Genomic DNA, 18,698 nt, shown 5'->3' with positions numbered 1-18,698 from the left:
AGAAAATGTGCAAGAATTGAAGGTGCCAACAAATTTTACAGTAATTATTAGAATATTTCATTGTCATATAAAAAAAACAGATGCTCTTCCCTCGACGTAGATCGATCAACTTCACTGTTTTCGGCGTTGGCCCACCAGGCCACCACCTAAATGCATTGATAAAGCTTGCATTATGGATATTTCCACATTCTGATTGACACAACACCGTCAATCAGTTGGATTGTCGAATAGAAAAGTGTATGGAAAGGCGTTGCCATACGTAATTGGCTGAATTTCTTAGCTATCTCTACCCTGATAGGTGTGTGTGTAATATGGGCATGTGTCATACATTCCGGAAAAAGCCCTTTGCTAGAGCCGGGGTGCTGTTTTCCGCCTTGCCGAAGAAAGTTGTGCCAGGGAGGATTGCTGGTTTCTGTATTCCGAGAAAATGGACAGCCAGGGAAGGAAAGTGGTGGTTTGCGACAATGGGACTGGGGTAAGTTTACAAACAGACCGTGTTCTATCGTCAAATTATGAGGGTTTCGGCTTTTGTGCAATTTGGCAGATGAGATGGGGAGGAACAGGAAGTAGCTCGCTTCATTGCTAGCTTGTGTAGCCACGGTCTGTCACTTTGTCAATTAGTTATGCATTCATTGAGGTTGGTGCATCTGTCAATTAGAGGTGGCAAGGTTTACACCGGTCGGTGGAATGTTTAGAGTACCGATTGTTGACTAGAATTCGTGAATCAGTGGGAGTAGCCATAAATATTGTTATCGCTGCTGTCGGCTGCTCGTGCTGACATTGCGAACTTGAATCGTCTCGAGCTAGTTAGGTTGCTGGCCAGCAAACTCAATAGCAAGCCTTAAAATGTACAAATCGCAGTTATTGTTTTATAGCATGCTCCAGGGATCACTTAAATATCGTGTTCTGCCACATTTAGCTATATCATATGTATTCATCAGACATTGCCCTACATTTCCACCCCTTGCTTCAATTTGATTGTTAACTCAAACTAACGAGAGCTCTCTTTCCGAACTTGCCAGCGTTATTGTTAATTGCAACGAATTGGGCAAGGAAAAGAAGTGATCTATTGCGTTTTATTCAGGAACTCCACATTTTTACATACTGTTTGGTGTTGTTCACAAAGAATGATGATCCAGCATCTGTAGCCCAGCCCTCACCCGAAACCTCTTTGTGCTTGTAGCAAGTATTTTACACTGCTACGTTGTTGCGTAATTGGATGAGGATTTACGCATATAGTTTAACTAAACCAGGCACCAACAAACAAGTATCACAATTAAAGTATTGCTACCAACTGTTGAACAAGTTAATCAATTTAAACTTGTCTCGAGCAGTAGATAATGCGCATGCCTCATTCTTGTACGGTGAGGAAGTCTGAAACCATTCTTCCATGTAAGGAGTTATCAGATCAATTGCAACTCTCTTGTAAAATATGTTTGTAGACATGAGTCATCTGGTTGAAATTGACAAATAACAATTAATTTATGCTGTTTTCACCTCCACCATTTTACCTTAGTATTTAGCCGGACTATTCTTTAGTCTATATTAAAAAAAAAAAAAATTGTTGGCAGTGTTCCATTCAGTTGTTAGCTGACTTGTCTCTCTCTAGCTACCTACCACAGAGAAACTATGCTGCCTACAGCCTTTGTTCACACTGTGAATAAAACAGCCTGATAGCTATTCATAGCTCGGAGAGTGTAAATGGGACAAGCTGTACACTGTAGCCTACTTCCTGTCTTTATTCTTGTCTTTGAGTTACCCCTTCCTCTCTGGGCTGATGATGTCATGTCTACTTGATGATGCATGTCATACACTTCTTTTATTCTTCTCACCGGCAGGTTGAGGATGTGGGCATTTATGTAATGTAACGTAGGTGAAAGAAGGAAGATTGTCATTAATCATTTATGTAGGCCTAAATAAAGCCCAAAGGATTTTTAAACATGCATGGAGAAGCGATCGTATTGATTCATGCGCTAGGCTATTCCTTGTAGCCAAGCGCCTAGTACAACCTAACAGGTTTGAATGAAATTCCCTGCAAAGGTTGTCTACTTAACTTCCTAAGCATGCTGCAGGTCAGGTAGTGATTGTGGGAGGGTAACACTACCAATGCTGTAACTTTCTCTGTAATCCCTCAGTGTTCACAAACAAAGTAGGGTGGAGGTGCTGGTGCTGGTTTTTTGTCAGTTTTGCGTTTCCCTCACTAATGGTTAGGATTTGGGGAGGACAAGCTGATCATAAATCTGTACCTAGGGGCAACTCAAACAGCACCATGTGACTCAGAGAAAGTAGGTACTTCTGGCTAATGAACAAGACACGTGAAGTGCATTATCGATCGGGCTAGGTTATGTTAGAGTTATTGGACTAAAAGGTTTTATTTTAATGTAGTCTGTGCTAAATGCTTTGATGTGACTTCTAGTATTTGGCTCTCGGCTTAGTATTAATCTTTGTACAGTTTTTAATCATTCTGTGTGCTATGAAAATGTATTTGTCCTATGTTATTTACCAACTTGCAAAAAAGGATGTTTGTCACTGACCCTGCCCTTGTCTCTCCCTTTAATCCTAGTTTGTGAAGTGCGGCTATGCAGGCTCCAACTTCCCAGAACACATTTTCCCGGCGTTGGTTGGCAGGCCAATCATTCGCTCCACAGCTAAAGTGGGAAACATTGAGATCAAGGTAACCTCACTGGTTTACTTCACAGAAGTGTTTAAATCCCTATGATATCTAGACATATATGTATTCTTTAGTATTTACTCAGTGGTAATAACCTGTTTTTGAAGTGGGTCATATAAACATTGCATTTTTTTAAACAGGGAACACTGAATTCTGTCTGAAATAGGTATTAGAATGTGTGTTGAGTGTAATACAGAATTCATTCTAAAATGAGTCCTGTTTTGTCACACAAACAGTCACCAATAAATTCACTATAATTGAGAATTTCAATAAGCATTTTTCTACGGCTGGCCATGCTTTCCACCTGGCTAGCCCTACCCCGGGCAACAGCCCTCCACCCTCCTCTCCTTCACCCAAATCCAGATAGCTGATGTTCTGAAAGAGCTGCAAAATCTGGACCCCTACAAATCACCGGGCTAGACAATCTGGACCCTCTTTCTAAAATTATCTGTCAAAATTACTAGCATGTTCAATATCTCTTTTGTATTGTCTGAGATTCCCATAGATTGGAAAGTTGCTGTGGTCATCCCCCTCTTCAAAGGGGGAGACACTCTTGACCCAAACTGCTACAGACCTATATCTATTCTAACCTGCCTTTCTAAGGTCTTTGAAAGCCAAGTTAACAAACAGAATACCGACCATTTCGAATCCCACCGTACCTTCTCTGCTATGCAATCTGGTTTCAGAGCTGGTCATGGGTGTACCTCAGCCACGCTCAAGGTCCTAAACGATATCATAACCGCCATCGATAAGAGACATTTACTGTGTAGCCGTATTTATTGAGAGTTGAAAGCCTTAGCCAGGTCGATCACAACATTCTTATTGGCAGCTTTGGTTTCTCAAATGATTGCAATGCCTGGTTCACCAACTACTTCTCTGAGAGTTCAGTGTGTCAAATCGGAGGGCCTGTTGTCCGGACCTCTTGCAGTCTCTATGGGGGTGCCACAGAGTTCAATTCTTGGATCGACTCTCTTCTCTGTATACATCAATGATGTCACTCTTGCTGCTGGTGATTCTCTGATCCACCTCTATGCAGACGATACCATTCTGTATACCTCTGGCCATTCTTTGGACACTGTTAACTAACCTCCAGACGAGCTTCAATGCCATACAACTCTCCTTCTGTGGCCTCCAACTGCTCTTAAATGAAAGTAAAACTAAATGCATGCTCTTCAACTGATCGCTGCCCGCACATGCCTGCCCGTCCAGCATCACTACTCTGGACGGTTCTGACTTAGAATATGTGGACAACTACAAATACCTAGGTGTCTGGTTAGACTGTAAACTCTCCTTCCAGACTCACATTAAACATCTTCAATCCAAAATTAAATCTAGAATTGGTTTCCTATTTCGCAACAAAGCATCCTTCACTCATGCTGTCAAACATACCCTCATAAAACTGACCATCTACTGATCCTCGACTTCGGCGACGTCATTTACAAAATACACTAACACTCTACTCAACAAATTGGATACAGTCTATCACAGTGCCATCCGTTTTGTCACCAAAGCCCCATATACCACCCACCACTGCGACCTCTACGCTCTCATTGGCTCCAGGTCATCTACAAGTCTCTGCTAGGTAAAGCCCCGCCTTATCTCAGCTCACTGGTTACCATAGCAGCACCCACCCGTAGCACGCGGTCCAGCAGGTAAATCTCACTGGTCACCCCCAAAGCTAATTCTTCCTTTGGCTGCCTCTCCTTCCAGTTCTCTGCTGCCAATGGCTGGAACAAACTGCAAAAATCACTGAAGCTGGAGACTCTTACCTCCCTCACTAGCTTTAAGCACCATCTGTCAGAGCAGCTCACAGATCACTGCACCTGTACATAGCCCATCCGAAAATAGCCCATCCAATCTACCTCCTCCCAATATTTAAAAAAAATAAACAGTATCTTGCTCCTTTGCACCCCAGTATCTCTACTTGCATATTCATCTTCTGCACATACTGCCATTCCAGTGTTAAATTGCTACATTGTTATTACTTTGCCACCATGGCCTATTTATTGCATTACCTCCCTTATCCTACCTCATTTGCACATGCTGTATATAGACTTTTCTACTGTATTATTGATTGTATGTGTCAAACTGCTTTGCTTTATCTTGGCCAGGTCGCAGTTGCAAATGAGAACTTGTTCTCAGCTAGCCTACCTGGTTAAGTAAAGGTAAAATAAAAAATGTGTACCCATCTGAGGAAAAGGGATACCTAGTCAGTTGCACAATTGAAAAGGTGTGGGGGGCTGCCTTAATCTCATTGATTACGTCGATTAACTGCCTTGCTCAAGGGCCGAACTGCAGTTTTATTTTTTTACACCTCAGGGATTCGAACCAGTGACCTTTTTGTTACTATCCCAACACTCTTAACCGCTAGTCTAACAACTTCATAGCCCTCATGAATGATATTTTTCTTTTTTGTGGAGATTTGGGGAAGTTCTGAAATGGCTGCAATGCCTTGTGGAGCAGACTATGGTTCTAAGTTTTTCAGAAGATGTAGACCTACCTGGAGAATGGTGCACATTTCTTGATTTTCACTATATGTTAGATTACATTTTGCTTATTCCCTCCACTGTGAACCTGTTGGTGCAATTTTCCTGACACGTATCCTGGATAAGGAAGCTATTTCAATGGAGATTCTTAATTGACCTTGCTTTAGTCCAGGACTAGCCTTAATCTGTGTTTGGGGAAACCAGCCCTTTGAGTTTAGTTTCTCACAGTATTTGTGAGTTAAAAAAAAGAAGTATTTCCTCTATTGAGTGTCCTCTGCAAATCCAACATATCCAACACACTGGTCCCTGATATTTACCATGGCTGTTCAAGTCCCAAATGGCACCCTATTCCCTACACAGTGCACTACGTTTAACCCTATGTGCCCTGATCAAAGGTGGTGCACTGCATAGGGTGTCATTTGGGACGCTAGCCATGATTTGTTGATTTGGCCTAGATGTCGCACCTTGTCTTGCTATCAGGGTGTTACACATGAACATTTCCTCTTGATAACATCGCAGCGTTATGAGAGGATGGGCGGGCGTAGGTCATGGTTTTTGTAGGACACGCACTGATTCACCTCTGACCTTGGCTCCTCTGACCTCTCTCTCTGTTCTATCTTCTGACCCTCTGCTTCATCCCGCTCTTCCTCCCACCTCTCCTCCTTCTCACCTGTTGAGGTAGAATAACAGAAATATGGTAAGTGTGTATGTTTAGTTTCATGGGTCCCTGCAATCTGCTCGGACAGTGAAATGGCTGCGCTCGTCATCTCTCCGACGAGTGGTCCTTTTTTGAATTCTATCTGTCAGTTGTTTGGCATTGCTTCCTCATTCCCCCTCTACTACTCTTTCCCTGGTTTTCTGTGATGAAATGGTTGTTTCGGCTAACCTTAACTGTATTACCTCTGTCTTGTTGATTTGTAAAAAATAAAAACATGTTAAATACAGTGGTCTGAACACACTGGCAGACATTCATGGTCTTGTGCACATACAGGCAGTTGCAGAAGGAAACCGTGATATCAATAGTAGAGATATCAACATATACCTTTTGGAGGGGAAGTCATGACAAGGGGAACATGTCTGCTGAAGCTTCTCATGTTAAAATGAAACTTGCAAGCTGCCTCAGAGCAAAAAAAAAAAAAACGACCACATTTAGCATTAGTTTGCCCATGCAGTTCTCTGCCAACATGAGTGACCTGTTTGTTTGGCAGTAGACAGTCAGGCCTATTGAGTTTGCCTATACTATAGGTTCTAGACATTTTCAATAGGATCTGCATCCCGATTAACCAGATGGACGCCGCTCTACTAACAGTGTGCTCTGACTGCATGGCTGGAGTCTCTATCTAATGTGGCCTCCTCTACCACCTGCTCTCTGGAGCAGGACTGAACGTATCGTCAGCTCACTAAAAGCAACGTGCCCGCAGAATGACTAGATGTTGACCACAAGGGATGTTTGACTTGTTTATTGTGGCATGCAAATGTCCTTTTTTTTAGGGAAGTTCTTTACGTTTGTTCTGTAGTGTTTTACGATGGTGGATGTCCTTTTGTGACATTGTTACCTTCCTACCCAGAGCTATTCAGCATTTTTTTTTTTTTTGTGTAACTGTGGTCAGTCGGCACTGACACTGTGACAGTCAGTTTGTTGCTGTGGTACATCAATGACTTGGGTGGAGGTCACTGCATCGTTTCTATGCAGTAATATTCAGTGGCTACTGCACTGTTGGGGTTCCTCCAAAACAGCGGGTTAATTTTAAAAAGTCACGCCCTGGTTTTAGCAGTAGTCTGAAAAGCTGCTCTTTATCCCCCTCCCTCCCCAGGACCTGATGGTGGGGGATGAGGCGAGCGAGCTGCGCTCCATGCTGGAGGTGAACTACCCCATGGAGAACGGCATCGTGAGGAACTGGGACGACATGAAGCACCTGTGGGACTACACCTTTGGTCCCGAGAAGCTCAACATTGACTCACGCAACTGCAAGATCCTGCTCACCGAGCCGCCCATGAACCCAACCAAGAACCGTGAGAAGATCATTGAGGTGTGTATACATTTTCTTTTAAAAGTGTTTATTTTTGTTAACCCACGACGACTAAATCCGTTGTCAGAGGACAATTTCATTAACATGCTTTAGTTTTTGAAAGTGTACCTGGGAACGGCTGGAGGAGATTTCCTGTAAGGTCTTTTATAAGGTTCCATTGTAGATCTTAAATGATTCATCGGTCATAACAGTGATGCTCTGTGCTGAGGAGGCACTTAGCGCTCCCGCTACGGACGTTTATCTTGGAGTTGCAACTTGCCAGTCAGTGTGACTAAGGCAGCAGCACTGCCTGGCAGACCTGGGTTCAGCAAGTATTTGAACTCTTTCAAACACTTAGTTTGATTGAGCCTGTCTGGAGTTTCACATGGGTGGACATTGCACTTTTGGGACTAATCCATTGTTTCCATTGTGCCAGGCAAGGTCAATCAACCACAGCTAAAGTATCTGAAAGATTTGAAATGGTATTTGAACCTAGGTCTGCTGCCTGGCGACAGCTCCTCAGTGGGAGTCTGTCAGAGCCACTGTTATCGAGTCGGGCTGTCCTCTGTGGGGTGGCCAGTTATGGCTAAATGTTTTGAGTGTAAGTCCTTTTTACCTTTTTCAAATTGAGGTTTATGAACATGGAGGTCTATTCCTTGTGAGTGGAAGTTGAGGTTATATTTGTTGTGGTTTTCCTAGCAGTGCAAAAATACAAAAACAAAGGTAATTTGTATTAGCAAGATGTTAAGTTGTTTAACTTTTTGCATTGACTACATATTCCAGTGACATACCCTCGCACTCCCTACCTCTTTCCTAGGTGATGTTTGAGACGTACCAGTTCTCTGGGGTTTACATAGCCATCCAAGCTGTGCTCACACTCTATGCTCAAGGTAGGTTCTTTAAAGCAAAATGAGGCAACTAGAAGGAAGGTAGAACACCCAAAACCAGTGAAGAGCACTGGGCACCTGAGATTTCACTCCAACGAATTGCAAGTTAAAGTACCTTTCAGAACATGTTGCATGTTCTTCACAAAGAGGGCAACAGATGCTACTGAGCCAGATGTCTATGTGTCAGGGGAGAAGCTCCAGGTGGTATCCGATTTTAAGTACCTTGGCATCATACTTGATTCCAACCTCTCTTTTAAAAAGCATGTGAAAAAGGTAATTCAAATAACTAAATTCAACCTAGCTAATTTCCGATTTATACGAAATTGTTTGACTACAGAGGTAGCAAAACTGTACTTCAACTCTATGATACTCCCCCACTTAACATACTGCTTGACTAGTTGGGCCCAAGCTTGCTGTACAACATTAAAACCTATTCAGTCTGTCTACAAACAGGCTCTCAAAGTGCTTGATAGGAAGCCCAATAGTCATCATCATTGTCACATCCTTAGAAAGCATGAGCTCTTGAGTTGGGAAAATCTTGTGCAATACACCGACGCATGTCTTGTATTCAAGATCCTTAATGGCCTGGCTCCCCCTCCACTCAATATTTTTGTTAAACAGAAAACCCAGACATATGGCAGCAGATCCATGAGAGGTGACTGTATAGTTCCCCTAAGGAAAAGCACCTTTAGTAAATCTGCATTCTCTGTGAGAGCTTCCCATGTCTGGAATACACTGCCATCAGACACACATAACTGCACCACATATCACACTTTCACAAAATGCTTGAAGACTTGGCTAAAGGTCAATCAGATTTGTGAACATGGTCCCTAGCTGTGTGTTGCCGCTTTCCATGTTTGTTGTCTGTAGCTTGTGAGGTGTGGAAACACTTTGTTGCTTTTATGAATTTTGTCTTGCTGCTTTTTGCTCTATGTTGCTCTGTCTGTATGCTACGTCTTGCTTGTTCTATGTTGCTATTGTCTATATTGTAATTGTTTATAATAACCTGCCCAGAGACTGCGGTTGAAAATTAGCCGGCTGGCTAAAACCAGCACTTTTACTGAAACGTTGATTAATGTGCACTGTCAATGTAAAAATAAAAATAAACTCAACTCAACACATGGATGAATGTAGGAGGTTATACCTGGTAATTAGCTTTTGCTACGTTTCTACCATGGCAGCAACAATTATTTGGGGCTTAAACTTTATTTTCCGGAACAGAAAGTACCAGATATTTACTTTATATTTTAAAATGGTTATTAGTTAGTAGTTGCACAATAATAAGCTTGTTATGAGTTCCTTGTTTTCTTTGAGAAACAAATTAAAATAATTGATTTGGTACCAGATAGTTACCAATTATTTTAAGTACCAGAAACTACCCATTGATACCACATCCTTTTCCTACCGTAGTAAATACCTCGTATCATCAAATAAAGTGCTTCCATTTGTGCTGTACTGCTTGTTTGTAACATTGGTCTTTCTCTGGAAGAAAGAAATGAACGCAGCTGTGGAATGAGGGATGAAACGCAGGCTGTGCTAATGTGTGACCCTTTCAGTAGCAGGCCGAGAGTTGAATATGCAGTAGCGCGTAGTTGAGTACGTAGCTGTGTACTTTGTGTTCTATACTAGACTTTCATTTGTAGGACGTAGGCCTTTCATTGGCCCATGCATTATTTTATTTTTTTGATATTGAACCAATGTATTCTGACGGAAAACTCGTTGACACCAAGAAATCGGTAATGACAATTAATAAAAATCTTTCCGTTTCAAACGAGTAATGACAGAAATGATCTATAATGTTTATGGGCTTTGGAAACGGTGGATGGGTTTTCTCACTGGCCCTATTCTGTTGGCGCTGCTGTTAAAAAAATATATATATTTTTTTTTTAGGTCTCCTGACCGGCGTGGTGGTGGACTCTGGTGATGGCGTCACCCACATCTGCCCCGTGTACGAAGGCTTCTCCCTGCCCCACCTGACCCGACGCCTGGACATTGCAGGACGGGACATTACGCGCTACCTCATCAAGGTACACCCTCGTTCCCCACGGGTGACTCAGGCTGTCTTAGAATGTCCTGTCCAGAAACAACTCCTAGCCCCTAGCATGTGTAGATGTGAGAAGACTGAGTAAGGCATTATGATGGATATTGCACCTTGCCCATTGGTGCTTCCACCATATATATTTATAACTATCTTGCCTAATAATATGACATCTACACAAGAGCCTAGGGGGAACTAACTAGGGGGTTGATTCCTGGACAGGGCCTTGGATAACCTTTCCTTCATGAGTATGTCTGATGACTTGCTAGTGGAAAGCAGTCGACTGTAAACCACACCTGTTCATTATTTCATGTTAAGATTTGTGATTAGGAAAGGTGACTATTTTAAAGAGTATTTGGAGTCCTTTTTCAAATAGTTTTGCGGTCCTTTACAACCTATGAGATCTCTGCAACCAAACACATCCCTTACCTCTGACTTTTATTCATCATCCAGTTGCTGTTGCTGAGAGGCTATGCCTTCAACCACTCGGCGGACTTTGAGACGGTGCGCATGATGAAGGAGAAGCTGTGCTACGTGGGCTACAACATCGAGCAGGAGCAGAAGCTGGCGCTGGAGACCACCGTGCTGGTTGAGTCCTACACGGTCAGTAACATAGTCCTACAATGTCATCATCCTGGTCGAGTCCTACACTTTCAGTCCTTATTGTACAACCCTGTTTTGAAGTATTTTCTCTTGTTGTTTTTGGGCATTCTGAGCCCAACCCTGATTTTTGTCATCTACAGCACACCAGATCAGTGTTTGGACGAGTTACTTAAAGTCATATTACTAGTTACTTTTGTTAAATGTAACGCGTTATGTTATAATATTATCGCCAGTACATAGATGTATAGAAGGCACATTTGTCACTAGACAGAAAAGCCTAGAGGCTTTCCCATCACAGAAGTGATCAATGGCAAATATCAGAGTTGCACCCTCTATATTTCTATGGAGAGCGGCTGCCATGACGTAACTGTAATATTACCCAATTTGAAAAAGCTACAAGTTACTCATAAAAGTAATATGATTATGTAATGCATTACTTTTAAAAACACATTACCCCCAACACTGCACCAAATTCTACTCCCCCTTAAAGTCTTGCATGGTAAGGGTAACACCATCCTACACCAAGAATAATAGGATTAATCTGTATTTGAAGCCTGGCTATGTGGTAACACTGCCTCCTTGTGGACATAACCTGATCATCTGCATGATACTTTATAATTTTAGAGCATTAGAAGCCATATTTAGTGTGGGAGGAGCTCTTGAACCAAGCTCTGGATGCCCCCAGGTTACTTAGTCAAGTCAACCACGTGCCCAAATCCCTGAGCAACCCGGGTTCAATGGCCGGTAAGGGGTTCCTGAGATGTAAAGAGGGAGTCTATGGAATTTTTCATGTGTGGCGGGTGGCGGCGCACCTCCTTGTTTCCCTGCCCAAATCCTTGACAGAGAAGGAGAGGCGGAGGACAGAGGATGGAACAAAAGCACTACTGTGGTGTTGAAGAAACGTCTCCCCCCCCCCCTCCATCCATGGGCGTGACATCATTTCCTGTACGACCCAGACTCCCACGCCACGTGCTGACCTGGTGTCTGTTTCCTCCTCTGGACTCCAGACTGGAGCCGTCAATGGGCCCTTTATGCTCCCTCCCTCAATGTTCCACCACGCTCTGTAAAAGGCCTACTGTATGTCAGCCGGCTCCATCTGACCAGAGGTTGAGAGACTCTTACTTAACAGTTCCAAACATTGTCTATTGTCCATCTCTAGCCTAGCATTGCCTTCAGATTTCCCTAGCAGTGTTCAAGCAGAAGAAAGCCATCTTAATGTCAATTAAATGCTTTCCGATGTGTGAATGTTGTTCCCCTTTCTTTATCCCCAGCTCCCCGACGGCAGGATGATCAAGGTGGGAGGGGAGCGGTTCGAAGCCCCTGAGGCTCTATTCCAGCCCCACCTCATCAATGTGGAGGGAGTCGGGGTGGCAGAGCTTCTCTTCAATACTATCAATGCAGCCGACATCGACACCAGGTAACTCCACGACCGACTCCCCCTACTTACTAGTGACCGAGTAGTGTCCAACCCTCTTTCACTTCTTTGCCATTTCATTAGTTAAGATTCTAGTCATTGAGTGGATTTTAGAGAAACAACAAATGTCGGTACACACAAATGTCTTATATCGGCTGAAAGCTTAAATTCTTGTTAAAATTACTGCACTGTCCAATTTACAGTAGCTATTACTTTGAAAAAATGCCATGCTATTGTTTGAGAGCTCCTAACAACGAAGGTTTTCACCGCGATAGGTTTGATAAATTCACCTCTGAAGGTGAAATGTGTACTTACATTCTAAAATCTTGCTCTGATTTATCATCCAAAGGGTCCAAGATAACATGTGTCGTTTTGTTAGATAAATATCCTTTTTCATATCCTAAAAAGGTTCATACAGCATGCACAATCGATTTTGTATTTCCACTTGTTGAATTTGCAAAGAAAGGAATCTGAAAATTTCACCCTAAATGTTTTTTCAATAAGTCATTCACATTTGTATCTATTCCTCAGAGATCCTAGAAGGTTTCAAAACTTCACTATTTCATTAGGGGTGTAGTATATCCTATAGGACATCATATTTGGTCAGAGAGTGCAGCCTTCATGGCATGCCAAAGATGCGGGCGGCCATCATTTGAACGACTATCTTTGTCAAATAAGCACCAATCGGAGTCAAACATAGCTAGCTAGAAAACCAATGAGCTGGGCTTTACGGGAGTATCCGGAAACCATGTGTATGTCGTCATATGTAGCTACTAACCTTGTACGACAGCATGCCTTTTCATTTTGGACAAAAATTCTAAGGATATTCAGAGTTATGAAACATTTTTTTGCAAATATTGAACTTATATTTATTAACTTATTTGGCTACTTGTACTTGGTAAGCTAAATTAAAGTCCAAGTATACAGATTTGACGATATTCTTGCAGAAAAAAATGGAATATGAATGCAAATGTCTCCTTCACGATTTGCCCACATGTGCCTGGGTACTTCACACAAAGTGTTGGTCAGTCATTCTTCTTCAAGTAATCCATCTGAAACTTTGCACATACACTGCTGCCATCTTGTGGACACTATCGGAATTACAACCAGAGTGATGGCTAGAACTATGATCGCTCTCTTGCATTTCAAAGATAGTGGTAGAAAAATACTTTTTCTCTCACTTTAGTATTTTCTTATACCAGATTATTGGCATTCTCTCAACCAGCTTCATGAGGTAGTCACCTGGAATGCATTTCATTTAACAGGTGTGCTTTAAGGTAATTTGTGGAATTTCTTAATGCATTTGAGCTAATCAGTTGTGTTGTGACAAAGGTAGGGTTAGTATACAGAAGATGGCCCTGTTTGGTGAAAGACCAAGTCCATATTATGTTAAGGACAGCTCAAATGAGCAAAGAGAAATGACAGTCTGTTACTTTCAGACATTAAGGTTAGTCAATCTGGATCATTTCAAGAACTTTGAAAGGCTGCTGCCTACATTGAGACCCAATCACTGGCCACTTCAATAAATGAATCACTAGTCACTTTAACAATGCCACTTTAAATAATGATTACATATCTTACATTATTCATGTGTACATACTGTATTTTATACCTTCTATTGCACCTTGCCTATGCTGCTTGGCCATTGCTCATCCATATTTATATGTACATATTCTCATTCACACCTTTAGATTTGTGTATTAGGTAGTTGTTGGGAAATTGTTAGATATTACTGCACTGTCGGAACTAGAAGCACAAGCATTTTGCCACACTCACATTATCTGCTAACCATGTGTATGTGACCAATACGATTTGATTTGAAGTTTCAAGTGCAGTCGCAAGAGCTATGATGAAACCGGCTCTCAAACCCGCCACAGGAAAGGAAGACCCAGAGTTACCTCTGCTGCAGAGGATAAGTTCATTAGTTACCAACCTCAGAAATTGCAGACCAAATAAAGGCTTCAGAGTTCAAGTAACAGACACATCTCAACGTCAACTGTTCAGAGGAGTCTGCTTGAATGAGACCTTCATGGTCAAATTTCTGCAAAGAAACCACTACTAAAGGACACTAATAAGAAGAGACTTGCTTGGTCCTAGAAACACCAGCAATGGACATTAGATCGGTGGAAATCTGTCCTTTGGTCTGAGTCCAAATTTTAGATTTTTGGTGTCTTTGTGAGATGCAGAATTGGTGAACGGATTATCTCTGCGTGTGGGGTGTTCTGCTGGTGACACTGTCTGTGATTTATTTCGAATTCAAGGCACACTTAACCAGCATGTCTACCACAGCATTCTGCAGCAATACACCATCCCATATGCTTTGCTCTTTGTCCCACTATCATTTGTTTTTCAACAGGACAATGAACCAAAACACACCTCCAGGCTGTGTAAGGGCTATTTAACCAAGATTGAGAGTGATGGAGTGCTGCATCAGATGACCTGGCCTCCACAATCACCCGACCTCAACCCAATTGAGATGGTTTGGGATGAGTTGGACTGCAGAGTGAAGGAAAAGCAGCCAAAAAGTTCTCCGCATATGTGGGAACTCTTTCAAGACTGTTGGAAAAGCATTCTAGGGGAAGCTGTTTGAGAGAATGCAAGGAGTGTGCAAAGCTGTCAAGGCAAAGGGTGGCTACTTTGAAGAAACTCAAATCTAAAATATATTTAGATAAAAAAAAAAAAATTTGTTTACATGTTTCCATATGTGTTCATAGTTTTTATGTCTTCACTATTATTCTACAATGTAGAAAATACTCAACAAAAAACAACCTTTGAATGAGTAAGTGTGTCCAAACTTCTGACTGGTACTGTATATGGATGATTAATAAAGCCAGACACATTTAACAGTTGGGTTGTTGTTTGTAGACCTAATTGAAGTTGTGGTTTCCTCTCACCTCACTTTTCTTAGACAAATTAAGGCGAGGGCTATTTTCTCATCTCCCAACTCCGCTGCCGCCTCCGACGCATTGTTCTCAACACCAATATGCCGGTTAACTTTGCTATTATGCACATAGCAACATGGTCTAGGAAAAGGCGCCAATTCAACAGCGCACTCATGTTTCACGACCGCGGACAGTGACCACTATCTAACGAGAGACCGCATTTGTTATAAAATAGTATTTTTATTAGTGGTGCACCATTGTTCTTATGTAATATACAATTTCAGCAATGCATGTCCTTCGACAGTTTTTTTTGCTACTGCTCAACTAATGAAATCTGTTGGCCAACAGACCAGTCGACTAAATGGGGTCAGTCCTAGATTATCAAAATGTTTCTCCCATATTGTATTTTTTTTGTCTATTATATATATACATCCCTTTTTCTCTTCTGTAAATATCCTCACTTTCTCTCCTCAGGGCTGAATTCTACAAACACATTATGGCAAAATGTTCTCTTTTTCCTCTCTCCAAGTCGCCCCTCTCATTCACCTTAAGTTATTTCTCTCTGTCACCTCTTCCTTCATCCAGGTCTTCTCTCCTCCCTAAATGTCTTCTCCTTCGCTCCACAGGTCTGAGTTCTACAAACACATAGTGCTGTCAGGGGGCTCCACCATGTACCCTGGCCTTCCCTCTCGACTGGAGCGTGAGCTCAAGCAGCTCTACCTGGAGCGCGTGCTGAAGGGAGATGTGGATAAGCTCTCGGTGAGGGCACACACAGAATGCCATTTGTATCTTCAAAGTAGCATGCTTTAAGTACATGTCATATTTTATTGTTGCTGTTTTTGGTGCAGCTTTTACTGTCCAATGTTTGACTTTTAACAGATGGACAACTACTAACAGACATTTAGCGATCCATTTTCTCACTGCAGTCATTTGATCAGCCACCAGGAGGCGGTGTTGCCCTAAATTGAATTAGTGTACACAAAACGAGCACTGAGTGTTTCAACACTGAGAGTGAACTATCTTTGTCATGGGACCATGTTTAAATCATGCGCTCAACAACTAAATTAAAATGTCTCATTGTTCCTCACGCATTCCTTTACACACTGATTGCTCAATTTGGCAACAATATCCACTTCAGCATTTTCAATGCCAGGCCTGCTGGTTCAGTTCATGTAATTATTAGACTATTTCACACCTATTTTTAGTTAAGGTTGTTAAGACAGACATTTTTCCTCCCACTCTTCGCTCTCTTTCCCTTTCCTTATTTCTCCTCTTCCCCCTATTCTTATGCTTTTGCTTTCCCTTCTCACACTCTTCCCTTCTCCTCCTTATCTTCTATTCTGGCTCCTCCTTTCCTGCTTGTGTGCAGAAATTCAAGATCCGGATCGAGGACCCCCCTCGGCGCAAGCACATGGTGTTTCTGGGCGGGGCCGTGCTGGCCGACATTATGAAGGACAAGGACAACTTCTGGCTGACAAGGGAGGAGTACCAGGAGAAGGGGGTGCGTGTCCTGGAGAAGCTGGGGGTCACTGTCAGATAAACCCCCCCCCAAGATGCACATGTCTAGGCTAAGTCTAAAATGGCACCCTATTCCCTTATTGCACTACTTTTGACCACACCCCATAGGGTAGTCTTGGGAATAGGGTGCCATTTGGGATGTAGCCTTGGTCTTGTCTCCCGCCCTCCTTCTCCACTACGTCCTCCACTTGATATCCATCTACAGCTCACTTCTTTGACCCGATCATCTGTTTTTACCACCCCTGTCCCAGATTCGCTCTCTCTCTCACTCTCCAATGGCATGTTGTGACAGACTGTTGGGGAGGAGATGGATGAGGTGCTGACAACATGTATCCTGGGAATAGTTTCAATCACGTTGCCCAACTTATTCGGTCAAAACACGATCCCAATGATCATCAAGATGAAGTCAATTATTATTAGGGATTCATTTATAGAGGGGGTGTCGAATTCTCCTGTGTTGTGGGCACAGGGTACACAAGGGGCCTCCATCAAAGGCAAGCTGCCTTTTTTTTAAATTTTAAATTCCACCCTTCTGACTATATTTGTCTTTTGTCCAGTCTTAATGAGCAGGTGATTTCTTGCTCCTCTTGAGGAGGTTGTGTTAATGTTGGGGGGAGGTCAGGGGGTGATGGTGGATTAGAGTGCAGGTGGTTTTTGGGGCATGTTTCTCCTTCTCACAGGGTCCACCTGCCCACTTGTCTGAATCCCATATCTAGTCTGTTGCCATTGTGTCGTAAGAGGGATGTGATGATGACAAAACAAACGGTTGGCCTTCCCTCACGATAAAGGCATTTCATTCTACTGATGGCTAAATATTTGCCATGTATTCAATTCCAATGAGGACTGCTCAGCCTTTTCTTTTGAAGTCATGTTCTGTGTTCACATTAATTTTGCTGATGCGCTTTCCTTTTGGAGGAGAAGTGGTTTTGCCTTTCGTTTTGTCAGACGGACAAATAACGTCTTGTATTTTTTTTCAGTGCATTACTCCCGTGTGTTTTTGTTGTTGTTGTAACAAGTGAGAATGTGTCGTCCTCATCATGGCTGTTGGACACACGAGTCATTAGGTTTTTAAGGTCTGGGTTACATTTTGCCCTCAACAGCAGGTCTAGGATCTCTATCCCAGGCCTATCCTTAACAATTGTGAGCTAAACAATGCATCAGACCTAGGACCAGTTGTTAAGGGCACACTGAACCGTAACCTGTTTAGAGGGGCAGTCATTCTGAGACCAGTAGGAACTCTGCCGAGTCTTCGCTCCAGTGAAGATTCTTTTTTTTTTTTTAGGTCGGGGGGTGTTGAACATTTGTAATAAGAATCAGTAGACATGGAGACCACATAAAAGCTGGTATTTAAGGTTTTCCTTTTTTGGTTTTCACATGTATATGAACTTACACAATATATGTGTATCATTTTCTTTTTTTATCCAAACAGTCATCCAGTGCCAAGTGCAGTTATTGTAGCTGGGTTTTTTCATATTTTTTTTTTTCATAGCATAACTGCCTACCGCTGATTTTTAAATAAAGCAAAGTGATTTATAAATACCTGGTGGTGCGCTGTCTTTGAGATGTACCAAGTGGTCGCCATAAATACTTGTGATATTATCGTCGTTGTCGGCAGTGATCCTAAATAAGACCGACTTAGAAGGCAGATGAATTGCCTCAAAAGAACGAGTTGGTACATTCACGTGTACGGATGCATGGGTATGCTGTGTAACTATGTGGTCATATTTAGAATGAAGGCTGCAGAGAACAAGAATGCGAGTGGCTTCTTTGTGTCTGTCAATTTTATTTGTCACATGTTCGTAAACAACCGGTGTAGGCTAACAGTGAAATGCTTACAGGCTCTTCCCAACAATGAAGAGAAAGAAAATAGTCAAACAAGTAATAATAAATACACATGAGTAACAACTTGGCTATATGTACTGGGTCCATATGCTGGGGCACGAGGTAATTCCGATAGATATGTACATAACTTGAAATAAAGTGACAAACAGTAGCAACAGCATATGTGATGGGACAAAGTTAGTTCAAAAAGGGTCAATGCAGACTAACTATTTAGCAGTCTTGTGACTTGGAGGTAGAAGCTGTTCAGGGTCCTGTTGGTTCCAGACTTGCCTTGCGGTAGCAAAGAGAACAGTTGTTTGCGTGACTGGATTCTTTGACAGTTTTTAGAGCCTTTTGACACTGCCTGGT

General features: G+C 42.3%; 1 protein-coding gene across 1 annotated transcript; it reads left to right on the top strand.

Moving 5' to 3' along the window:
• Positions 1-327: 327 nt before the first annotated feature.
• Positions 328-18,047, top strand: LOC135522254 (actin-related protein 2-A). The gene is made up of 9 exons (XM_064948343.1): positions 328-475; positions 2,564-2,674; positions 6,972-7,187; positions 7,984-8,056; positions 9,944-10,080; positions 10,545-10,694; positions 11,966-12,111; positions 15,617-15,749; positions 16,360-18,047. The coding sequence occupies exons 1-9, from the start codon at positions 428-430 to the stop codon at positions 16,528-16,530; spliced, it is 1,185 nt and encodes a 394-aa protein (XP_064804415.1). The 5' UTR covers positions 328-427; the 3' UTR covers positions 16,531-18,047.
• Positions 18,048-18,698: the final 651 nt, after the last annotated feature.

This window comes from Oncorhynchus masou, chromosome 4 (genome assembly GCF_036934945.1).
Source record: "Oncorhynchus masou masou isolate Uvic2021 chromosome 4, UVic_Omas_1.1, whole genome shotgun sequence".
Classification (NCBI taxonomy): domain Eukaryota; kingdom Metazoa; phylum Chordata; class Actinopteri; order Salmoniformes; family Salmonidae; genus Oncorhynchus; species Oncorhynchus masou.
This window is presented reverse-complemented; position numbering and strand designations above follow the sequence as displayed.